Genomic DNA, 26602 nt, shown 5'->3' with positions numbered 1-26602 from the left:
GCGGCTCCGACTGGGAGCCCAAGCCGTCGGCGCCTTCGGTCCCAGCGCCGCAGGGCCCCGCTGGATCCGGTTCCGGATCCGGGTCGTCGCCGGTCGACCTTACGACCGCGCCGGCCCCTAGGGTGTCGCCCCTGACGCCAATGCAGGACGACGACATCCCCGGTCCCCCCCTCGACCCGGTTCAGACTCTGAAGCGCCGCCGCTGAATGCCGCATTCGGCGCCGGCAGAAGACTTTTTCTTCTATGATCCGGCCTCATCATTTGCCCCTGAGTACCAGGAGATGGGTGGCGAGGCGGATTGGGAGGGGTCTGAGGACCCTCTGGCACGTGAGTGCCAGTCTTATCAGGACTGTGCAGGTGAGCTAGGGGATGCAAGTGGTCTGGACACTTCGCCAGACACTGGCTTTGTCTCCCCTCCTAGCGTGGCTTCGGAGGAGGGGGCTGCCTATAGTGTGGTGTTGACGCGGGCGACCAAGGCCTTATCCCTTGAACTCCCCGTCGCAGCCGTGAGGACTAACCTCCTCACTGAGGTCCTTAAACTGCAAGCAAGCTCTTCGGAGACTCTGTTGCCGTTAAATGAGGCCTTGTCTGACGTTCTTTTGGGCACTTGGTCCAGGCCCGCTACAGGTCTCCCTGTAGATAGGAACGCGGCCAGACGCCACCGCCCGGCTCCGGGCGACCCTTGCTTTCTGTCCAACCACCCCCGAGAGCCTGTTCATACAGGCTTCTAACTCCCAGACCGCATTCCCAATGGCTCCCCCGATCGGGAATCCAAGAGGTACGAACAGTATAGTAAGAAGATGTTCTTCTCACTGAGTTTGGGGTTGCGGTCAGTTAACACTGCATGCCTCTTGGGCCGTTATCCCTACTCTCTCTGGGACACGGTTGCGGAAGTGCTGCCACAATGTCCGGAGGAGGCCCAGACTAAACTCGGCCAAGCCCTTGCGGAGGGTCGAGATGCGGCACGGTATTCCATCCGATGTGGACTGGATACAACAGACTCACTAGGCAGAGCGATGGCAACGACGGTGTCGATTCGTCGCCACGCCTGGCTGAGGTCCGCCAACTTTTCTGCTGACTGCTGATGTCCAAAAGTGTTGTGTGTGCTGGAACCCGATGTGATATATCCGTGCCCAATTTAGTGAAAAACAAATATACCTCTATAAAAAGGGTGAGGCTAACTAGCAACTCATGACTTTATTCTGTGCTGTTAGCTCACTCTGTTAAAAGTCAACCGACATGTTTCATCACTTTGCCTTACGTTTCAGTGATTTCTTCAGGGTTTCTTGGTGGGTCAGCGTTTAACATGCACCTTTCTTAGTCTTCCCTTATTGTACCAGGTGGCCTTCTGTGGCAAGCCTACCCGGCCCCCGTGGAAGACTGCTTGACGTGTACCGTCCCCTGTCTCAGTAGTGGGACGCTGTGAACCGCCAGTAGGTCGGTATCGCTTACGCATGCAGGTGTGGTCTCGGCTCACCCCTAGGTCTTAGCTGCCCTGGACCCGGGAGACTGGATGGTAGTGTTGGACTTGCAGGATGCTTATTTTCACATCCCCGTCCTGCCGGCCCACCGGCGTTACCTGCGGTTCACGGTAGGCCACGAGCACTTTCAGTTCACCGTGCTCCCCTTCGGCCTTACCAGCGCCCCACGGGTGTTCACGAAAGTGATGGCGGTGGTCGCAGCTCATCTGTGCAGGTTAGGGGTTTCAGTCTTCCCCTACCTCGACGACTGGTTGTTGAAGGCGGGCTCGCCCCAGACAGTCGTCAGCCATCTCCAGACACGGCCGACCTCCTGCAGCTGCTGGGGTTCTCCATCAATGTGCAGAAGTCACACCTGTGTCCCTCTCCGAAGCTCCTCTTCATCGGAGCGGTTCTAGACTCTGCGCAGTTTCGGGTTTATTCTCCGAACAGCGGGTTCGGGATATTTAGGCTCTGACTCCGATCTTTCAGCTGTTATCCCGAGTTTCGGTCAGGTTGACTCTGCGGCTCCTGGGGCTGATGGCCTCCTCCATCCTTCTGGTGCATCACGCCAGGTGGCGGTTGCAGGCTCTGCAGTGGGACCTGAAGTTTCAGTGGGCCCAGCATCAGGGCAACTTGTCCGACCATGTCTTGATTTCGGAGGGCACTGCAAGACAGTTACAGTGGTGGCTCACGGACGGCGATTGGGTCAGCGGCAGATCCCTCTCCCTACCCCAACCGGAGCACGTAGTTGTGACGGACGCGTCCCTCCAGAGCTGGCGAGGCCGCATGGGAGAGGCAGAGATCAGAGGCCTATGGTCTCCGGCGGAGTCCCGGCTCCATATCAACCTTCTAGAGCTGCGGGCTATCCGGCTTGCACTGAAGGCATTCCTCCCCTCTGTCCGGGGGAGTTTAGTGCAGGTGTTCACGGACAACACCACCGCCATGTGGTACTGCAACAAACAGGGCGGGGTGGGGTCGTGGACCCTCTGCCAGGAGGCTCTGCCCCTCTGGCAGTGGCTGGAACATCAGGGCGTGACCCTGGTGGTTCAACACCTGGCAGGTTCCCTGAACGTCAGGGCGGACCAACTCAGCCGTCAGTACATGATGGATCACGAATGGCATCTGAACTCGGACGTGGCCAAAACCTCTTTTAGCAGTGGGGAGAGCCTTGGTTAGATATATTCGCCACAGAAGAGAATGCGCAATGTCATCAGTTCTGCCCGTTGGAATTTCCAAGGTGGCACTCGCTCGGAGACGCATTTCGTCGCGAGTGGAGCTGCGGTCTGTTGTACGCCTTTCCGCCTCTACCACTCCTGCCCAGAGTGCTGAAGAAGATAAGGCGTGACCGGGCCCAAGTCATCCTTGTGGCTCCGTGGTATCCCGAGCTACTCAGCATGTCTGTCGATCCCCTGATTAGTCTGCCTCTTCAGGAGGACCTTCTGTCGCAGCAGCAGGGGACGGTCCTCCACCCGAACCTGTCCAGTCTTCACTCACATGCGTGGAGATTGAGCGGCGGCAGTTGAGGCCATTTGACTTGCCTCCTGAAGTCTGTAATGTGATTCTGGCAGCCAGGCGTCCCTCCATCAAATTTGGAACACATTTGTGGCATGGTGCACAGCAAAGGCTGTGGATCCCCTTTCTGCCCCTCTTTCAGAGGTTCTCCTCTTTCTTCTTTCTCTTGCCCAGCAGGGCTCTGCTCTGGGCACTCTGAAGAGCTACCTCTCTGCCATTTTCGCCACCTTAAGGCTCCCTGATCAGCCCTCTTTGTTCAAGTCCCCAGTTGTAAATAGGTTTTTGAAGGGCATCACTCATATGTTCCCTCCTGTTCCTTGGGTGATGACTTAATGGGACTTGAACCTTTTTCTGACTTATCTGATGTGCGCTCCCTTCAAGCCACTTCATAACTGTCCTCTTTCTCTCCTTACTCTTAAAACTGCATTCCTGATTGCCATCACCTCTGCCAGGAGAGTGAGTGAGCTCCAGGCTCTTTCTTCTAAACCTCCTTTACTTTCTGTCCAGCCGGACAAAGTTGTGTTGCGGACTCGACCCTCTTTCCTGCCCAAGGTAGTCACAGCCTTCCACATCGGGCAGTCCATCACCTTTCCCACCTTCTTTCCGACTCCGCATCTCTCGAAAGAGGAAGAGAGGCTCCACCGTCTGGACCCAAGACGTGCGCTCTTATTCTATCTGGATCGCACACGTCAGTTCCAGGTGGATGGCCAACTCTTTGTTGGTTACGTGGGCGCTAAGAAGGGTCGGGCGGTGCACAAGCGACCATTTCTTGATGGGTCATCTTGTGCATCAAGGCTCTGGCTAGAATGGAGCCTCCTGTGGGGCTACGTGCCCATTCCACTCGGACTACGGCGACTACTACTGCCCTGGTTTGGGGCGTCCCCTTGCAGGACATCTGTCAGGCAGCTACGTGGGCCTCGCTGCACACGTTCGCAAGACACTACTGACTGGACAGCCAAGTCCGGAGAGATGGCTTTTTCTGCTGTTCCGTTCTCCAGGATTTTCTGGTGTGATTATTGGTTCGCAGACCCACCAAGGTAAGGTCTGTTTCTTTCAGATGCACAAGTTCCTTACCTTCGGTAACGATATATCTGTAAGAAACAGTAGTTAGTATTAGATTCCTTACCGCCCCACCCATCCTCCCCGTTCTGCGAATCAATATCTAGGGTAAAGGTCATCCCCTTTCAGGGCCCTAGTTTCATGGCACCAGTGTTCGTTTTTATCATGGCTCTGCGTTTCTGGCGCGGAAAAGCTGTGTATAAGAACTGACGTCAGCGCGCGAAGCCGGCGTCTAAGTACTCCGGCGACGTCATCCCTGCGCCGACGACGGACGCGGAGCTGCAGACGACGCCTACCGACGCGCAAGGGTACTGCTACGCAAAAGCTTCTGGATCCAGTCTGACGCCTGGGGATATTCTAAGGTAAGGAATCTAATACTAACTACTGTTTCTTACAGATATATCGTTACCAAAGGTAAGTAACTTTTGCATTTGATCACAAGAGTATGGGTTGCAGGTGTTACTTTCTGTACAGTCTTTGCTAAAAGAATGTTTTGTTGACAATTGCTGAGGTTTTCTTATGCCACAGGAAATGTATATCGCTACAGTCTCACACAGTCCTTTGGACATGATGGTGGAATGTCATTGTGGGGTGTACAGGCATGTCTTTGGTGTGAGTTCCCTTTACTAACACTAATCATTCTTCTTCGAAGGGTTCACATTTGATTGCCATGGTTCATTTTTACAGGTGCCTCAATTGCCCTCATTGATAAAGAAGGGCTGACTGCTTTGAGTTGGGCCTGTCTGAAAGGTCATCTGTCTGTTGTGCGCTCGTTGGTGGAGAATGGGGCTGCAACGGACCATGCTGATAAGAATGGGCGCACCCCCCTGGATCTTGCTGCCTTCTACGGTGATGCTGAGGTGGTGAGTGTTTTCACAGGTTATCTTAGCAATATCTGAAAAGATTGAGAGCCTGTTTTAGGAGTTAGTTCTTTTGGAATGATTAATGGAATTTTTTAAGTTTAAAAGTAAGTTTATTAGGGTAAGTACTACATCAATACAGAAGATATAAGGATAATGAATAATAGAAGAATTACATACAATATATCAATTGTGTAATAAACAAACGAGTAGGGTTCGAATTAGGTATAGTCCAACATATCATGCATAAGTAAGAAAACAGCAACATATGAAAAAAATTGCATCATGTATGGTGTATAGAAGTTCAGAGAACAAAATAGAATACAAATTAAAACATGTAATATCGATCTAAAGGATGTCATGGGTATAGCTGCTTCTTGTTGTTGAGGAACCAGACGTAGAGAGCGTCTTGCACTTGTATCAGTGAAAAGTTTAATAGGTGACCATTAGTCTAAGCGCTTTGGTGCCATGTATAATGGATATACAAAGGTCGTATCTAGTCTGTGATTATAACAAACAGCATACCACCATGCCTGGTAAGATAATTTAGTGAAGTCCTTCCAATTCTTGGTAACTTGCTGAAAGGCCACTGCCAACAACAAGTCTATTATCTTAATATTGGACTCAGAATTTTCCCAAATAGGGGACAGACTACCTAAAAAGATGTGTGAGGGAGAAAGAGGGTGATTAGAATTAAAAATGGAGTTGATTTGAGACCATATCTTTTCCCAAAAGTTCTGGACAAATTTGCATACGAAAAGCATGTGATATAAGTCAGCATGTGGTAACGAGCAGGACCAGCAAAGATCTGGAAGATGAGAATGTCTCGCATTAAGAGTAAGTGGAGAATTAAGAGTCTGTTATATCTGAAAAAGAGAGTTTGTGTGGTGTTGGCTGCCCTAGAGGTTGTAGGATTTTTAAGCCAAACTTTACCCCAAAAGTCTGTCGACCAGGAGGTCTCTAGATCACTTTCCCACAACAGTTCTACCTTGGTTTTGTCTCTCGGGCGGGATGAAGTAAGAAAAAATGTATAAATAGTGGATGCCTTGGATTCATTAATAACAAGGGTTCTTAACTTATCCACATGAATAAGCTCATATGAAGTAGCTGGCTGAAATGACGTGAATTGTGTGTGAGCAGTTTGAATAGCTTTCAATAAAAGAGAGTTTTTGGACATTAAGATTGGAGGCAGGGTAAACAAAGTGCTAACCTGTTGAAAAGACATAATGTGGTCTTGATCATAAAGTTGATGAACCCAAATTAGGCCTCGCTTCCTCCAGGACTTCCAAAAGAAAGGTAAATTATTGATCAAAATATTTTTGTTATGCCATATAGAAGAGGTCAGGATAACAGGTGGTAATATCTTGGAAGTATGTTTGAGTATATGGGTAGAAACAGATTGCGGCTTGCGTGTAAAGGAAAGATACTCCTGAAATGAGAATAGTTAAAGGAAGGATTTTTCGAGAGTAGCCCACTTAAGAAGACTTTTAGAAGGGCCAGAAAGCCATTTTGACGCTTGGTGTAAAAGGAAGGATTTGTGATAGGTGGGGAAATCAGGAAAGTTTACCCCACCCTCTGATTTTGGACGAATCAATTTTGAGACGGATATGCATGATTTTTTGTTGCTCCATATAATGGAAGATAAAATGGAAGTGAGTTTCTTAAAATATTTGGAGGAAATGAACAGTGGGATATTAGAAACTGTATAGAAGACTATGGGTGAAAGCATCCTCTTAATGGTGTCCAAACGACCCCACCAAGACAAATAAAGAGGATGCCATTTCATTGTTAAAGACGATAAGCTTTGTATGCAGTTTTCCAGACAACCGGAGATCGTCCCTGAAATGGTTGGAGTAAAGTGTAAAGCTAAGTACTTAATGTATTGGGGATTCCAGGTAAAACCTGAGATAGCAAATTCAGCGCTGAGAGTGTATTTGATGAGAGTTAAAATCTCACATTTATCCTCATTTTGACGAATCCTTAACAAAAAAGGTTCCAAGGCAAGATTAAAAAGAAAAGGAGAAAGTGGACATCCTTGCCTGACACCTCTACCGAGGTGAAAGTAAGAAGAAATGCTACCATTTGCTGATACAGCTGCCCTAGGATTGGAATACAGAATAGATATTAAAGCAGTGATCTTTGGGCCAAAACCAAACCATTGAAGTACGCAAAACAAATAAGGCCACTCAACTCTGTTGAAACTCTGTTGAATGCTTTTTCTGCATCCAAGGCTATGGCTGCCAGGGGATGGGAGATATTTGAGGCTTTAGACAAGATGTAAAAAAATAAGTGGGTATTGTTCGTGATGAAGCGACCTTTAACAAAGCCGGATTGTTCCGTCCCTAACAATTCAGGTAACTGAGATTCAAAACGTAAAGCTAAGGCTTTTGAAAATATTTTATAGTCAATATTGACCAAAGAAATAGGTTGATAGTTCTTACAGTATTGTGGATCTTTGCCCTCTTTAGGTTTAAGACAGATGAGAGCATCTGAAAAAGAGCCAGAAGATTTACCAGACTGCAAAAAAGCGGAAATGATAGAATGTAATTTAGGGAGAAGTAGATGTGCAAAGTGAGTAAAAAACTCCACAGTGAACCCGTCAGGACCTAGGGCCTTGTCTTTCTTGAGCGTTTTCAAGGCAGCTAGAAGTTCTTTCTGCGATAAATCATCTAAAGATGAAGATATCCTCAATGAATTCCTCCAATTTTATAAATCACTTTATACATCTGAAACTTTGTCCTCTGACCATGACATTTCTCAATTTCTTTCTCGCACACAAGGTAATCCCAGTACCAATTTGGACCTCTCGCTCTCACCTACACCATGTGCAGTTTCCTGTTGCTTTAAATCTAGATTTGTACTTTATAAATGAACATGCATGCATATGTGGACAAAATGGCATATCAAGGATAATTTGCATCATTAAGGAGAGTGATCCAGTTGAGGACATTGGGGGCCGGGATCAAATCATACTTTATCATAAATAGGTTACCCCCAAGACCATTGATCTGATAATATTCTGCTTGAAAAAAACAATAACTTGTTTCTCCAAATGTCAATGACTTAACTTGTTCTAATTTAGAAATGTCTTCAATGGTGTACACTCAAAATTAGATTGTGCCAATAGCATTAATCATAACATTGACATCAGAATAAATAAATAAGTGGGAATATACAAGGTATCATGTTTCTTATTTCATTCATTTTTTGTGATAAACAAAACAAACATTGTACATGTACTATTTTATAGACCCTCAGAAAGGGGTTACACTTATGACCACATTAATATGAAACAAAGACATGTACAAACCAAAATACAATACGTCACATTGATCATTAAACTTACAAAGGAGTTGATCATAAAACATAAACAGACAAAATTACGTGTCTCGTGTCCGACACTGTCATATTACTGGGGAAGGTCTCAATTTTCACCCTCTTATCTGTAGTCTAAACTGGTACTGCGTGGCCCTGTTTTAAAAGGAGGTCAGCGCTTATTATGCACATGGAATCATAAATTACATCATTGATAGTACACACATATATGCACACATTTATACATTAAGTAAAATAGTACATGCACAATGTTTGTTTAGTTTACCACAAAAAATGAATGCAATACGAAACATGATACCTTGTATATTCCCACTTATTTATTTATTCTAATATCAATGTTATGATTAATGCTATTGGCAAAATCTAGTTTTATATGTACACCATTCAATACATTTTTTAATTAGAACAAGTCAAGTAATTGACGTTTGGAGAAACAAGTTATTGTTTTTTTCAAGCAGAATAATATAAGATTGATGGTCCTGGGGGTAACCTCTTTATGATAAAAAACTAAAGTATAAGGCACTAAACCTTTAAAGTGCTCAAAAGGTTGTGATGTGAAATAAGTCAGTATCTGCTGAAAGTGTGGTTACTAGAGTAAGATACCTTTTCCTTGGAAGAGGCTTCACATTGCATTCATTTTTTGAGATAAACTAAACAAACATTGTACATGTACTATTTTACTTAATGTATAAATGTGTGCATTTATGCGGGTACACAGCTAAACCTTCCTTTAGATAATGTAAAAGATTTATCAGTGTGGTGATATTTCTCCTAGAAACTGAACTCTGAACAACCTGCACTTATGGTGAGATGGTTGTCTCTTTTTACTGAAGTAGAAGTGAATGTTTTGATGCACCAGCCGAGAAAACTTGATGGCATTATTTTGTCACTTCATTATTACACTGGTGCAGTTCTCCACTGATGTAAATTGCTTCTCGTATAAAGGATGTCAGTTGCTCCTTGTGAGGGAGCATTGTTTGAGGAAGGTTAATCCTTCCATGATGATACAGTGGAAAAGATAATTGCCACACCAATCTAAATACTTCCAGTGTACGTGCAGTATTTTTATTATTTGGGTGTCGTCTCAGGCTGTTTGAAAAACAAATTCAAATCATATTTGCTATTTCAAACTCTCAGAATGATACCATCTGCATAATGTTTTTTTAGTGAGTAATAGCTGTTGGCATACGTAATGTGGTTGAATATATATTTTGTGCTCTTTTCCTTTCCTGTTTTGTTTACCACTCTTTGCACATCTAAAGCATTTAATTAAATAACTACATGCATTGCTGAATTGGTCCTCCTTTTTTTTCTTCTTAGGTCCAGTTTCTGGTGGACCATGGAGCAATGATTGAGCATGTGGACTATAGTGGCATGCGGCCTCTCGACCGGGCTGTGGGATGTCGCAATACGTCTGTTGTAGTCACTCTTCTAAAGAAAGGAGCAAAGATAGGTAGGATGGTGGTGGAAGCTTATGTTTTTAAACATGAAAAAAATTCTCAAACCCAAATTATCCCTTCTGTGATCAACATCTCGTTCTGTAAACAAGACCATTGTGTTGCTTCTCTGTGGTTACTTTTTTTTCATATCCTCTCTGAGGCCTTTGCTTTGTGGATTGCCGAATGAATTTGAATCCAAAGCTCGTACTTGTTCATTGGATAATTTTCTGTGCTCCTGTGTGGTGAATCTGTGTTGTGATTGTATTTCAGTTTCCCCATCCTTCAATAATTGTGCCTTTCTCTATTAAGGAATAGTTTCTAGGGTTTGTTGACCTCAAATCTTAAGTTTATGAGGAGATCTCATTGACATCTTTATCAGACTACATTGATCCTTTATAAGATGATATAAAGTTCAATAAGCACAATTCTTATTTACTTTAGAGATCTGGGTTACTATCCTTCTTAGACTACCAGGTGCTATCATTACACTAGAGCCTATTACTTTGTTGGCTTTGCACTTGTAGTATTTCTGTTCCTGTTTCCTATATCTATATAGATAGATAGATAGATTCCACAATCACAGACCCAACATTTGATTAAATCATATCTGGAGTTAAAGTTTCACATAGGATATAGACTATATATAACTTGAGCACCTTCTTTGGTTATTTTCGTTTTCAGCCATTTGAAGCCTATTAGTCATATCAGTATTATCTTAATTTCTAAAATGAAAGCTACCCCTCATCACCACTTTTCAGCATACAAAAAATAATTTATGATCACAAGGAAAGTTTAAGGAGCATAGATAAAATGTCAGAAGGGATGAGGAAAATGTGAGCCTTCACCTCTAACAAAATCTAGTTGATGCTGAATCCAGACTTAGAGCCAGAGGGAAAGATTTTCAAGGTTCTGAATATTGAACTCAAGTAATTATCTTGCATTAGGAGAAATCCTGGTACATAAAAGGATATTGGAGTGTTGTAGCTTTTCCTTTCCGTAGAGCACCAGTACAATAGCACAACTTGCCCAATCTTTCATTCTAACATCATATGTATTAGGTAGCTGTGCTAAGGTGTTTCAGGACTATCTGGAGTGCCAAATGTCCTTCACAATTGTTTAGATTCTTAGGAGTGTCTGGTTTTTAAACAGATTAAACAGTGCAACAGATTGAATCTCAGGATGCCTCGGTCTCTCAATATGAAGGTGGGCACCCAATTGGGCTTTAGTAATGACTTTCTCTAGTAGTTTCACCAGAGGCCTTGGTGTGTAATGCTATAGACAATCCATAGCTCTTACAGGGATTTCAGCATGCCTTAATTTGTGTTTTGTTAGCTTGGATGGTACAAGATAAAGTAAGTCCCATACAGCAAGACTGATGTATGTAGCCTTTGATTAGCTGACTGTGCATCGATACAGGGTGAGCTTCTTATTTCTGCATTTGACGTGACATTCAAAAGGGTGACCAATTTTGGTAGTTGTATTGAAGTGGGCACCAACTAAATAAAAGTTGAATTTGAGACCACTATCCTATTTTAAATAGAATCTGTGACTCGCTTACAGATGAGAATGACATTTTCATTAGTTATGGCCAGGACAAGAATTTGAATTAGTAACTGTGATTTGAAATCTTGTCAAACTTTATGCCTGGTAATAAAATGAAAAAGTATCCATTATATTTAAAGAAAATGTATTCCTTTCTATAAAAAAAAACATGGATTTGTGGGACATAAAGAAGATCCGAGTCTCATTGTCCCAAGCAGTCCAGTATTTAAGGGACAATGTTCTCCTGTTATTGGAGCAATTAGCAACACTTTAATAGTAACAAACTCAAAGATAAATTGCAATAGTAAGTGTTTTCCACTTTGCATCCAACAAATCCTAGGTTAAGGGTCTTTGCCAAGGGTTCTCGAGATTCATCTCTCAGTAGGTTGTACTATACTGCTCTTGTCTTTCTTCTGCTAGAATCGTACAGTCCATCTGTAGCTTGAGGCACAAGCTCAGAGTTTGCAAGTGCATGTCAGTGGCCTCTGTAATTTCCACTGATCTGAAGATGTCTGTGTATTGAGCGGTGTGCTGCTTCTTCACCTGTGTAGTTTTTCGGCTCCTGTGATATGTTTGTTTTTACAAGGAAACTGGGGACTGAAGTGATTTACAGACCTCACTATCCATATCTTAAGCCTCACTGAGTACCATAGCACTCTGAGAATTCCTTGATAAGATGAGTTATGAAGGACATTGTGCCTGTTTCGTGTTGTCCCCAAACCCTATTAATGGCATAATGCAATATGCAGCACCTGTGTCTTAGTCAGATGTTATTGCTCTCCTACATCAACTATTCTTTAGAATGAAAGCATTCTTCTAAATAGGCTAACCACACTCGCAACGTTCTTATAAGCTTTTGCAAGTCTTAACTGATTAAGACTCTAAATGCAATGTTTAATAGCATGCTATTTTATCTCCGTAAGGTTGATTCTCCCAGAAAGCTATGGACAGCAAACAATTTGCCGGACCAGCCAGGGAGAGAGGCAAAAAGCCAGGCCAAACTGACCATTCCAGCTTTTGTTGTTGATAGTCAAGCTATCTTAAGTAGCCTTGTGTACACTTTTAAGTGAGTTATAATGGATATGTGAAGTGTGTGCATATTTCTCTCTGTGGGCTAGAGAGTTGGAAAGTGCTTAGATCTGTAGGATAATCTGTCAACTCGTCTGACTCTACTTTGTGTTAGGTGAAACATACTCCTTTATTGTGGCATGTTTTACCTTTGTTTTTTTCTTTGGAGCTATTAGGCAGTCTATGGTGACCGAATGTTAGCCCAGCAATTACTATAAGCAAATGGCATATGCTGCTTTTATCTTAAAATATAAATGGCTTTCATCAACAATGGTAAATGTATTTACCTTTACAGTTGAACATACTACTCCATATTGGTATCTGGTATTTCATTTCAAGATTTCCTTTACAGTCGAGTTGCTCAACGGTTGATAAAAGGTGGCTTATGCCTCAACTGCACCCTTAGCTTCACAGAAAAATTCTGGGAACACTTTGCATGGGCCCATTTCTTTTATTTGGTGAGCTCAGCTTAGGAACCTTCTCATTGACCCTATAATTGTCTAATGCACAGTGTCATCAACATTTGCAGTCTGAAGGAATCACACTCAATAGAAGACTATCCTCCGCTTGTTTGAAACTCTTATTTTTTAATCAGAGTGATTGATCACCCTAGAAAATGTGTTGTGTACTAGGATTCAGTGCCATTCTTAAGTCCTTGTCCATGTGTTTAGGTATTTATCAGACTTGTGGGCATGATACCCTAGACTGGAAGTAATACATGTGAGAAAGGCAAGCTCATGAAACAGTTTTATACTGTGGTCTGCTTTTAAAAATGCCTTCTTGTCAACAGCACATGTGCAAGGGGACGTTCCCCAGCTATGTTTTGTGTCAAAGACCCACCTTACCCTAAAGCATGTACTAAAATTGGATTTAGAAGAAAAGCTTATCAGACATAGACAAGGAAAAACCTTTCTACAAATCTCATGACAAAGGGCCTGTTTGTTAGGTGTGATATTTCATTCTCATTCATAAGCAGGGAAAGTTATCTGATTTCTTCAGGCTGACAGAATAGCATAATTAGAATATCAAAAACGAATTCATCTTTCAACCAGTCATAAGAGATGAAAACAGAGAAATATTTTCTTAATAGATGGTAGTGTTTGCCTGCAGTGTCTGCCCTATAAATATTGGTGGCATTCGTACAAATGTATTTCAATTTACATTATTTCTCTGAGTATTTTCTCTGAACTCAGCTATTGTAAACACACTGTTGCTTTCCAGGGTCGTTATCACTAAATCATGTCACCAGATAGTAACATCTACAAAGCCCTAAGTCACTTCTCATAGCTGTTATACGATCACCTTTTACACAAAGATGTTTCCACATGTTATTTAACAGGAGGCTGTACAGTGACCCGTACACAAGACGTTAATCAACCTATGACTTGGGAGGGTGGGATGCATAATTACACAAACTGCATCTCACACTGGAAAAATTACCCGTACGGTCCATTTCAGTAGAAATTCATCTCAAAAATTTAATTTCAAATTGATTTCTGTTTGCTCTCGTTCAGAACACTTCCACTCGCGTTTGGATTTGGAGTTTTGTGTTTAATAATGACCCTAACAGACTGCACTAAAAAATTATAATTCCTGAAATTTTTGTTGACCACCCACAATAAAGGAACTGCCACTCACATTCAAAACACTGCCATTCGCAGTAGATTTGTAGTTTTGCATTAAAAAATTACCTGAGTGGTCCACTCGGGTAAAAAATCTACCTAAATGCCACTCGTGTTAACAATTTTCCCAAATGGTACAGTACATCTCGCATTGAAATTTTGTCCTTTAAATTTCGCAATGTAGGGGAATGGCGTAATCTCCATATTTTTATGTAATTTTGTTATGCAAAATTTCCAAAATTATGCCAATTATTTTGCGTTGGGCTACCTATGACCTCACTAAACATTAATTTAAAACTTTTATTACTTAATCACTTCTCAGATTGTTTTAATAGTACCTCCACCTTTTACTCAAGAGTATAAAAAAACTCACCACCACTAAGATTGATCACCCACTCCTCTTACATTAGACTGTAGTAACCCTTTGCTCCACAGCAAACTCCAATGGCACATTAGCCTCTTACACTACATGATAATAGCCATTTTTTACTGTAAATTCTGAAGTACTGCTTACTCTTGACTGGCATCACGCACAATTTCCAATAGACTAAAATTACCCATCATAGTAAGTATGCAGGAGTATGATAACTCATTGTTTCAAAATTGTGTGTATTCGAATCATAGCTCACGTCTTTTACACAATTATATTTTTTCTGTTCCTTCACACTGGGCTGTGACTTCATTTTTACCTCATGACCTAGGCTTTTCACGCATCTTTATCTCATTGTATCAGATATGTGAGAGCCTCTCAAAAGGCAACGTATTTTCCTGTGACCTCATGGTAATGCTGGTGTAAGCACCCAAGCACTTATATACATTTTTAGGTATCACAGTTGCATGTTTGACGCTTTGCATTCCTATGCCCTGCTCACTTTTGGACTGAACATAATGGTTTTACAACTCTATGTTCTTACACAACGTTATAAATGCTGCATTACGCCGCAGCAGTCTATAATTCCTGCATGGTTTTGCCTTAGAAAAACTCCTCTCCTTGGTTTCACAAGTCTACAGGTTCTCTATAACATATCAATGTTGCCCTAGACTGTAATCTCACTATAATTTAAAATGTTGCTGCACTATACTGTACACTAGCTGTGTTTATGCACTTTTTGACTTAAATCTCCAAACATATTGATTTCAAGACTTCGTTTCACCGCTTCAGGTATAGGAACCCTTTGTGCTCCACAGTTAACTAAAGAGGTTTCCAGTATGAGAAACAAAGTCACTTGAGATAGGGTAATGCAATCTAACACAAAGTCAAACATTCTTGGGTCTCTGCGTCTGCTATAGAACTATACATAACCCCCCTCCTACATGTGAGCTATTGGATGCAACATCTCTTGAGCCCTTTTCCAAAAAGAGAGGTTGGACGTCCATGTTGCAGGTACATTACTTTTGATTGCTAAAAGGTGTCACAGTGCCTATTATTAACGGCAATCAATTGAGCTGCTTCCAAATGGAAAGCTTTCACATAATGTGTACACAATTTACCATATTTCACAATCTTTACTAATTTATTAGAAGTGTTGTAATTCTCACTGGCCTTTTTCTCCCTGTTATGGTGGGGTGTGGCAAGTCCACAGAAGAAAGTGGTGTCTGCCTCCAATCAGCTAATTCGTCCTCAGAAACATCTTCAGTCCTAGATCTGTTTTGATCCAGGACTGTATGCAGCATTAGAACTTTGTCATCCTAAAATACCTGCCGTTTTGAAATCTTGCAGAAGTTTCACTTCTAGGTTAAACTGATTTTCAGGGTAAGTTTCCCAAAATGAATTTCATTGGCATTCATTATAATAACTACTGATAAATAAAACTGTCTATAGACAAAATGTTTCTAGAGGTACTTTTAGTTACTAGACGTGATCACTGACTTTAATAATATGGAATATAAAGAAGCACTCTAAAGCCAATTATGTTAAATAGTATAAAGGGTTAGCCATCGTTTAAAAATAAAATAAGGATTTTGGCTGGTGTGTGTGTGTCTTTGTGTGAAATGGTCTTGTTTTTGGAATGTACAGTTGTTCGTCCTCTCTTTGCTGTTATTCTGATTGTCCTGTTCTTTCCTCCTCCATGATGAGCTCCTGTCTTTCACTTGCTGTATCTGCCTTTTCAGACTCTTGTGCCCCTGTGCCGTCTCTCACAGCTCCTCACATGCCACCTTCTCCCGTGAAACTGTTTTTGCTGGTACATCAGCTTTTTTGCTGCCTGCTTCTCACTGCTTTTTCCTTTTTTTTCACCTACATCCATTCCCCACTTTCCATCCCTATCCCTTCTTTTTTGTTTTCCTTCTCCTCCTTTCTTTGAAGGTTGCCAGACACTTCCAAGCCGCCCCCGAGGTATATTGCTCATGGCTGTCGGGCATGATCTGATGGCATCTTTAGCTTTGCCTCACCCCCTTTCTGCTCCCACCTGCATGTATTCTCTGCTTCCCCTCCTATCACCTGTCCCAAAATAATTTACATTTTACTTCATGTTAAAATGTTTCTGGTACCTTTTCAACCTGCTGTTCTAGAGAATAACTTGAAATCGCAAACAAATCTTATGAAAAGAGTTTTCATAAGATAGATATTAATACAGATTTTTTCCAACATCTGTCACCCAAATTGAATATTAATTTTGATATTTCTAGAAACGCAAGTAACAGTTATATGGTTATATAGTATATGCATGTCCACTTCCTCCAAATCCCTCTTTACATAACTAAAGGATATTGGGTGCTCAAGAGGTTTGCACAAAGGTTCAGTTTACAGCACAGTAAAAATGTTTATTGTCCAAATTTGTTTCCTAGATCTAAATTGAGAGAAATGTGTTAATAGGGTGAAGACATTCCTAGTACTTTCATTAAAGACACATCAGTCACAAAATGTGGGTTTTTGTTTGAACCCATTAGAAATGCAATGCTTGTGTTAGCTCTCAAAATATCAGCAGTCACTTTGCAGAAGACCAACTGTCAGAAAGCCCTTTCCTTTTAAAATGTCCTAAAACTGATGCATAAAAATATGTAGTCAATTGCTCTGGGTAGAGATGCTATCAATGTTTTACATTTTCAATACCTTCTCTATGAACATAGAGATGTTGCCATCATCATACAACGACCTTGGCAATTGCGCAGAGTTTTAATACAATATGTGCGTACCACAGCATTCATCGTAGATATTTTGTTAATACGGACTGTACAAGTCCTACATTCTAAGAGAAGGTAATTGGGCTGTGTTGCATGTTTCACATCTAGAATCTAATGGTGAAGCCCAGCGTAAATGACATGAATAGGTACAATATAGCCGTATGTGTGATATTAACAGTATCTGTTACAACAGCTATGTTAAATATTCAAATTGTAGTTAGTTTGAGAGCCTTTGAGCAGACCGTACACCTCTTAAAGTAAAAGTATTGCAATGATCTTGCAATAGTCTTACAATAGCTTAAGTTTTTCAGGCATGCTTAGAGTGGGCACTCTCCAAATGCTGATGTTTTTGCCTCTTAGTCTTTCACTCTCTCACATACACACATTTTGAGATGTTAACCCTTAATAAAGACATGTAAGAAACTATTTTGAGTGTAACACTTCAGTCCTCCATTGTTAAAGTCCTCGATGAGCCACAAGCTAACCACCCAATTTGCAGAATTTTCAACTAATTTATAATTTTATATTCTAATGCTTCTGTGATTGCAATTTCATATGAGTATCTGTATGACAATTATGAGTGAGTGAGTGATTAAGTTGTAAGCTGTATAAGAAAAAATGTGAAAGGTTAGTAGTAAAGTGGTGTTCTCAGCTCCTGCCAAGAAAATTATAGTTGATCCTAATGATGTTCTGGTAGCACTGTTTCCACTGTCATGATTGAAAATGTGCGCTTCACAAAGAAGGTATCAATATCGATATCGAATAAAAGTAAAATCCAGTAAAATTGCAGCTTCATAAGCCCTTTCATTATCTTGGAACATATACCATTTATGGAGCTTCAAGTTGTTATATTTGATCGTACCTGACCTTGTTAATGATAGATATATTACTGTTTTGCGTATCAGTACATACGTGTCTGTATGATTCCATCCAGTTGTGCCACCAACTGCTTCCCAGTTTTTCCCTTGAGGCAGTTAATTGATGCAAGTGGAATGATTCAGGTTTCTAGATTTGGAAGTCTTTGAACTTCTAGAATCTTGTCACATGGGAAGCTTTCCTTAAGTAGTTAAGGAATGCCCTGATTCAGCTGAAAATTAGAAATCTTTATGGGCCCATAATGTTAAAGAACATGATAAACTCTCAGAAGGTTTCAATCAGTAATCTGCAAAGCACCTAATCAGTTTTGATTCACCATGGCGGAAGCTGGGCAACCAGTGTATTCAGCTCAGCTACCTTTACATTTTTCTGCTAATGAGAGAGTTTTAGGTTACTCCACCAGGGGCTCACACCTGCCTTCAATATGAGACTTGAATACATTTTATTGGTACAATTCAAATACCTGAATCGAAAACAGATTCCTAAGTGAGCCATGGAGAACTTGAGTCAGCTTTTCTAAGTAAAATATCAGTTGAAAAGGAGTTAATGCATTATGTATGAAGATGAGTACATGCTTGACACTCTGATTATCAGACCATTTATCTTTGGTTTTCTGTTGGCTTATTAACACCAGGACTTTTTGATTATATAAAAAGATAATTTAATTTTGGTTTCATTAGACAGTCAAGGCATCAAGCTTCAGTCAGTCGTAGCTGACTCCTCTGCTGTTGAGATCAAAAGAGAAACTTTGCTACTCTCATATTTTTGGGAGCTATCCTGCCAAAGGTGATTGCGTTATGGCTGACATTTGGAACAAATGTCTTCTATCTAACTTGTGATGGAAACGTGTCTGTCTGCTCTGTAAATGATATTAAAAATATCAAATGTCAAAGCTGACATTGTTTTGTTAACCCATAGGTATTTTTTCCTACCTCAACATTTATTTATTTATTTATTTTATTGAATTTGTATTGCGCTCAGCTACCCGCAATGGGTTTCCCGGCGCCAGGGATAGACTGAAGAAAGAGAACAAGCAGGTGCAACAAAGAGATAACAAAAAAAGGGGAAATCAAAACAGAAAAGTCTTCAACTTTTTACGAAAGGCCAGAAGATTTGTTTCTGTTTTTAACGCCAGCGGGAGAGCATTCCACATCTTTGGTCCAAGATATGCGAATGATCGGCCTCCCATTTTTGCCAGTCGGATTCTTGGAATCAGAAGATTGCCATTATTAGATGACCTTAGAAATCGGCCAGGTAGATAAGGCTGGGCAAGTTTATGAAGGTAGGCAGGGGCAGAACCCTGACGGATCTTGAACAAAAAACACAGTGTTTTGAAGGTCACACGATCTGAAATTCTCAGCCAGTGCAGGTCACGCAAGGCTTGCATTGCGGACGTTCTCCGTGGAACATTGCGCAAGAGGCGAGCAGCTGAGTTCTGTACCACTTGGAGTTTATTAATTGTTGCTTTATCCGCTCCAAGATAAAGCACATTGCTATAGTCAATGCGAGACATCACAAGGGCCTGGACGACAGTTCTTCGAGTGGACTCAGGCAGCATCCATAGGATCTTCTGCAGCCAGCGTAAGGTGTTAAAACAGACTGCAGCGACCTTGGTCACCTGCTGCCTCATCGAAAGTTTGTCGTCAATCAAGAATCCGAGGTTACGAGCAACAGGCACACGGGTAGGCAGAGGACCCATGTCACATGGCCAGTGTCTAGAGCCCCACAGATCTTTATGCTTGCCTAATATAATAACCTCGGTCTTATCTCCGTTTAGCTTCAGCAGGTGGTCTTGCATCCAAGCTGCAACACGAGATAGGCCAATTTTAAGGGCAGAGGCTTCCTGAGCCCTGCTGCTAGAGAGAGAAAACACAATCTGCGTGTCGTCTGCATATGAATATATAGACAGACCGGCGTCCTCTACAATGGAGGCAAGAGGTCTGATGTAGATATTAAACAACAATGGGCTTAATATGGACCCATGAGGGACGCCGTAAGCTGAAGAATGAATCGCAGATTCAGCCTTGTTTGAGAAAACCTGAAAGGTGCGCTCATTAAGAAATGAGGCCACCCAGGCAAGCGCAGATCCATCAACACCAAGGGAGTGGAGGGACTCCAAAAGAGTGGAATGAGACACGGTATCGAAAGCAGCGCTTAAGTCAAGAAGAATAAGCGCAAAGGTCTCACCGCTATCGATACCGTGTCGGAGTCGCTCAGTCGCCCCAAGGAGTGCGGATTCGGTGGAGTAATTAGCGCAAAAGCCTGATTGGGATGGATGGAGATATCCCACGTTTTCAACAAACTCATTGAGCTGGGTGTTAACGTGGCGTTCCAATATTTTGGAGCAAGCTGGCAGCAGGGATATAGGCCTAAAGTTGGCAAGATTTGTGATGTCAGCACCAGATTTTTTGAGCAAAGGAACAACCATGGCATGCTTCCATTCCTGTGCCACCCGAGATTCGGTAAGAGAGATGTTCAGTAGTTTCATTAGGAATCTCCGTGGTTCGAGGTCAAGTTGTTTTAGTATCTTCATAGGAACTGGGTCCCGAGGGGAACCTGACCTGATACTATTTAGACAAGACAGGAAGGAGGAATCATCAAATGGTAACCAGTTATGGATAAATACAGTGGGAGAGAAAAAAACACTGCAAGAAGAGCCAGGTTGGAGGGAATTAGTTGGTCGTGAAAGGGAGGACAAAGATTGCCCTCGACCTTGGATATAAAGAAATCCGCAATGGCATTACATTGTGTGCCATTCAGAGCCGGTAAGGAGGGGGTGGTATCTGCTCCTGTAAGTTTCTTTACAGTGGCGAAAAGAGTCCGAGGACAATTTTGCGCTTGGGTAATGGTAGAGGCAATATAAGTGGCCTTGGCACGTTTGCAGTTTGCATGGTAGACTTTCAACTCGTCTTTGTAAGTCGCCTTGCAAGGAGCAGAGTATGAAATCCTCCACTTCCTCTCCAGGGCTTTACATTTAGCACGTTGGATTTTCAACTCGTCAGAGAACCAAGGTGCAGGGGAACGCAGGGATCTATATTTGCTACTAGAGCGAGGGGTAAGAGCAGTCACTGCGTCTGTCAGCCAACATGAAATGGGAGTGTTCAAGTCCTGCTCTGTATTGATAGAAGCCGGGATTGTCTCAGTCAGACGCTGATTAAAGGCAACCATGTCGAGCCTGTCCCATCGGTAGGACGATATAATTTCCTCCACAAGAACACTGGCCGAAAAAAGACCAGGTGGTAGCATAAAGTGTATCGCGTAGTGATCAGACCAATGTAGCGGACGCGCCGATTGAGTACAATCGAACGAAAGAGTAGAAATAATTGGGTCCAAGAGGTGGCCTGCGAGATGAGTAGCCCCTGAATTACAAAGTTTGAGATTAAAAAGCTCAAGATCAGATAAGAAAGATTTGTTCAGGGGGTTATTAACATCTTCTAAGTGGATATTTAAATCACCAAGAATAGTGAACATATTTTTTTAATTCTGAGATTACTCCATCAGCCCACCAGACAGTGCAAAGAAAGGGCCAGAAGAAGGCTAATGTAAGACATCACTAGTTTTCTTCACTCTGAACCTTTTTATACCACTTGTACATTGTTGGTATCTCCTCAGAAACTATATCTAGTCATCTTTAGCCCAATTATTCAGTCATCTGAGTTGAATGCTGATTACGGTAAAGAGGAATTACAACAGCTTGCTCAGAGGTCCAGGTCAGTGTTTTAACGATTCCTGCTTATTCTGCTGCCAGAATTGCATAACAAAAAAAATAGAGACTCTGACGCAAGATTTAGCAGTAGCCAGGGAACCTGCAGAAAAATCTGAAAGCAAATGTAAAGTATTGAATGAGAGGGAATTATTTGAGATCCTCCCTTTGAGAGTAAAGTTCCTTTTTTTTGTTTCTTTTTTTAATTTTTTTTTATTTCTTACGTTGGGTCAGTGTAGCATAATACATTCACAAAATCCATATATATACATCCAGAAACTTCTGGTACAGTTGATTTAATCCAGCTTAAAAAATGTAATTAATTCATTACATAATACATAAACTCATAAAGCTATTCCTCTATAAACTCTTTAAGTGCCCCCATGTCAGTAATCCAACCTTTTTTTTCCTTGCCCCTTTTAACGCGTATAACATAGGTGCTTCAGGTTGTTACCATTCGGTAGCTATACATAACCGAGCTATAATTATTGCCACAAACATAAAATTCTTGAATTTACACAAGTCCGCATTTTCATTAACAGATTGGCTCCCCCCGGTTAACATAAGTGCTGGGGATATTTTTAAAGGATAGTGAATAACTTCAGTTATAAATCTTTCTATACTTGAAATGAAAGAAATCAATTTAGGACATTTGTAAAAAATATGAACAATGTCTGCCTCTTCCCCTCCACACCGAAAACACTTTCCATCATATTTTGGGCCCCATGTGGCCATTCGTTTGGGAGTATAATATAATCTGAATATAGTATTATATACCTGTGCTTTCATGTTGGCTGACAAACAAATATCTTTAGCCATCAAGATGGTATCTACGATATTCAGATCAGTTTTCGCCAGCTGATTCTGCCAGTATATATTATATTTATTCAGGTCATCAGGTTTATACTCCAACAATAACCGATATATTAGGCCAATCTTTTTCTTTGATTGAATTGCCTCTATTAGTTTATTAGGGGCAGGTCTATTTAATTTCGTTAAGCAAAAATCTCTAAGTTGGAGATACTTAAAAAAAGGAATGGGGTATTTGATATTTACTGTTCATGTCAGAGAAAGCTCTAAATGTTCCATCCGTCTCATATAGGTCTCCAATTCTTACCACCCCTTTCTTACTCCATTCCTTAGCCACATTGTCCCAAAATATCGAAGGAAGTATCTTCTCCGCTAGAAGCGGGTGTGGTATATAATTTTCTCTAGCTTCATTATGTTCTTAACTTTTCTCCAGACTTTATATGCTGAATCAATCACCTTAAATCGGGTATGCTTGTAATAGTTCCCTTCCAACTCTTTTAACAAACATCCCTCTGAGTGTTCCCCCAATAATAAATAGAATATTGAGGGCGACTCTGCCAGATCCTCAATTTGTTCTCCAGTCAATAGAATTTGCATTCTTTGTAGAAAACATACATAATAATAAAACAAAAAATCCGGGATCCCCCGCCCTCCTCTCTCTATCGGGAGTGTTAACCATTTCATAGCTCGCCTGGTTTTCCCGGGTGCCCATAGAAATTTAATACATAGAGATTGCAGTTTAAGTATATGGCTAAAGGGTATTTCTAAGGGAATACTACGGTATATATTTAATATTTTGGCTAATACATTCATCTTAATAATGTTGCCTCTCCCAATGATAGAAAATTGGAGTCTCCCCACCTATCTAAAGATTGCTGAATTTGTTGTATTTTCTTGACCCAATTAACTTCCACTAGCTCTTGTGTATGTGACTTGATTATGATTCCTAAATATGTCACTTCCGAGATTACCCTATTATCATTAAATTGAACGCTATCTGTACACAGCACCTGCGTTTTCGCAGCATTAAGTTTGTAGCCGGAGCTGTTTCCAAAATCGGTGGCTAAACGTTCAATCTCTATCATTGCCTGCCTAGGATCAGTAGTAATGATAGCTATATCGTCCGCGTACGCGAATATTGAATGAGGTATATTAGAAACAAAAAATGGTTTAATATGTGGTGACTCTAGTAATTTAATTAAAAAAGGATTAATGAATAACGCAAAAAGAATTGGAGAACAGGGACATCCCTGACGAGTACCTCTTGTGATGACTATCCTTTCCGATTTTTGGCCCATGGCTGCAACTCTCGCTTTAGGTGATCGATAAAATACCTTGATAGCTCTTAAATTTTTTTTACCAAATCCCATTCTATTCATGACTTCCCACAAATAGGCCCATTCTACGCGATCAAATGCTTTCTCAGCGTCAAGTAATATCATCGCAAGATCTCTTTTCTCAGTTTCTGCTATGTCTATTAGAGTAATCACCTTGTTAATGTGTGCTATGGTTCCTCTGTTTGGGATAAACCCATGCTTGATCAATGATACTAAAGGTGTTATGACCTTAGACATACGGTTTGCTAGCATCTTCGAATAAATCTTACTATCGCAGTTTAGTAAGGATATGGGTCGATATGAAGCAGGCTGTTCTGGGGGGTTTCCCTTTTTTGGCAAAAACAACAATTGAAGCGTCATCCCATGACTGTGAAGCTTTCCCCAATTGCGCCCTTCTAAAAGTCTCCAACATAAGATTTTTTAAAGGTTCAAAAAAGCATTTATACACCTCGCCTGGAATAAAATCGGGGCCAGCTGCCTACCCATTAGGAGTATTTTTAACTGCTCTCTCCAGTTCTTCCATTGAAAAGGGTTGATCTAACGCAATTGTTTCTAAATCAGTTTATTAAAGGTGACTTCATGCAAATAATTATCGGGAGCTAAATTAGACTGTTTACTGTATAATTCTGTGTAGAACTGATACAGTATTTCCAATATTTTCTGTGGGTCTTCAAATATGGTCCCATTTTTATCTTGTAATTTTACAATTTGGCGAGTAGATTCCTTCATTTTTAATTTTAACGCCAGAGCCCTATCTATAGCTTCCCCGTACTCATGAATATACCTCCTATATATTAGATATTTCCGAGCTATCTCCTCACACCAAACTCCTGTAATATTAGCGCAGCGTTTGGCAATTAAACCCTCATACTCATGAATTTTAGTCAAATTATTATCCCCCTTCTCAATTTCTGTGATTAAATGTTCTTCAGCATTAAAAAGCTGTTCAACAAATCCCGCATTTTTCCCCGTTGTAGATTCTGATGATAAAATCCATAGCTCGTTGTTTCCCCTCTAAAACAAGCTTTCCATGTATCTCATATTATCTCAATATTAGCCGAGCCCATGTTATTCTGTATAAATTCTGTGATCCATTTAACCATGACCTCTCTATAATGTACATCCAAGCATAGTTTCCTGTCAAACGTAAAGTTCCTATTCTGTTTCATTTCTCCTACATGGGCAACCTCTATTATCAGTGGGAAATGATCTGATGTTACCCTGGAATATATCTGAATCTTTATATTAGATTGAATGCTGGCTGAAGTGAAAAAGTAGTCCAAACGAACAAGTTTCTTATGCGGTGAGGAATAATAGGTATATCCTGGTGCAGTAGGATGATTTTTACACCATATATCAACCAATGCCTGATCCTTCACTAAGTTATATAGTGCGTTAAAGACACGAGGCTTTCCCCTCTTATAATTTTCTACCCCAGCATCTAATTCCACTGCTGCCAAGCTAATATTTAAATCTGCACAGAGAACTAAAGGGCATCTCCAATTAGCTAGTTCAACATTTAAATATTCATATATTTCCCCCTCGTCCAGATTAGATCCATAAATTGAGCATGTCGTTATATAAGTGCCTCCTATATTTAGTGTAACTAACACCCATCTGCCCCATTTATCCGTCAAGCTATTTACCAGTGTGCCTAACCGTGGTCTTATCAAGATCATTACCCCTCTAATAATGCTTGTTTGTTGAGATGCTGCCAGCACAATATACCCTACATCAGATGCTAAACCTCTTTTCTCCCAGGGAAGATGCATTTTCTGCAAACATAATATGTCTGGCTTCAAAAATCGAATTTCAGATGCGATCCTCCTCCTTTTATTTATATTGTTGAGGCCCGAGACATTGAAAGAGCATGTTTTTATATTCTTAGCCATTACAATAATTCCCCGTCATATTTACCTTCTCCATTTGCATAATTTATTACATTAGTACACCCCATCTTACTCCTTACGAATCCTTTAATACTGGATCTGTTCTTTTTTTATTGGTTCTATGCTATCATTTGACCTCAACGTGGCATTTTCCCCCTTTAACCCCAGTGCCCCCCTCCACCAACAACCCCCTAACCCAGTCACCCCCCCTCCCCCCCCTCCATTACCAAGGCTTTCGGACTCCTGGTCCTGGTGATGGTGCTGAGCTCCCACTCTCCCCTGTCGTTACCCCACAGGTTATCATTTCATATATCATTTATATATGCTACTTATCCAAACTTTCAGATTCTTTCTAACATATATCAATAGATACTATCAAATAAACAACATTCCTATTTAGCAGTTTTTCTGAATAGTTATACTTCACAGACAAGGAAAGTATATCCGTTAACTATAACAACCAATAAGAATCCATAGTCTAAAACTCTTTTATATCATGCAGGTATCCTTTAGCGGCTGCAACGTTGGTAAAGAATCGAGTGTTCTCTTTATAGATACCTTTCAGTTTGGCCGGGTTCATAATGTAGGCTTGTGCCCCCTTTCTTTTAAATTGGTTCACCAATTGTCTTAGCTGCCAACGGGTGTCCATTGTATATTTACTGTAGTCCGGTGTTGCAAAAAAAGTAAATCCTTCACCCATGCCTTTACTATTTGGTCGAGTATTCATATATATGTGTTCCCTAGCACGGAAGCTGTTAAAGGCCACCAGAATCGGTCTAGGTTTACTGGCGTTTCCCCGGGTCGAAGCTGAATATTGAACTGATATCTGTGGGCACGCTCAATCTCTCGTTCCCAATCCCACTTCTTCAACGCCGGTAACGCCCTTTGGAACAATTCAACAATAAACTTGCGTGGATCTTGTTCTTCTTTACCCTCAGGAATTTGCATTAGTCTTAGATTGTTGCG

General features: G+C 41.3%; 1 protein-coding gene across 2 annotated transcripts in view; it reads left to right on the top strand.

The window, feature by feature from the left end:
• TANC2 (tetratricopeptide repeat, ankyrin repeat and coiled-coil containing 2) overlaps positions 1 to 26602 on the top strand; it is a 2475706-nt gene that overhangs the window by 2276502 nt on the left and 172602 nt on the right. For both annotated transcript variants that reach the window (XM_086923824.1, XM_086923825.1), the window contains 2 exons: positions 4719 to 4894; positions 9548 to 9680. In XM_086923824.1, coding sequence (XP_086779950.1) covers positions 4719 to 4894; positions 9548 to 9680 — 309 coding nt within the window. The remainder of the gene's footprint in view (positions 1 to 4718; positions 4895 to 9547; positions 9681 to 26602) is intronic.

This window comes from Lissotriton vulgaris, chromosome 5, assembly GCF_964263255.1.
Source record: "Lissotriton vulgaris chromosome 5, aLisVul1.2, whole genome shotgun sequence".
In the NCBI taxonomy this organism is placed as follows: Eukaryota; Metazoa; Chordata; class Amphibia; order Caudata; family Salamandridae; genus Lissotriton; species Lissotriton vulgaris.
Note: the sequence above shows the minus strand (reverse complement) of the source record. Positions and strands in the feature narration are given on the sequence as shown.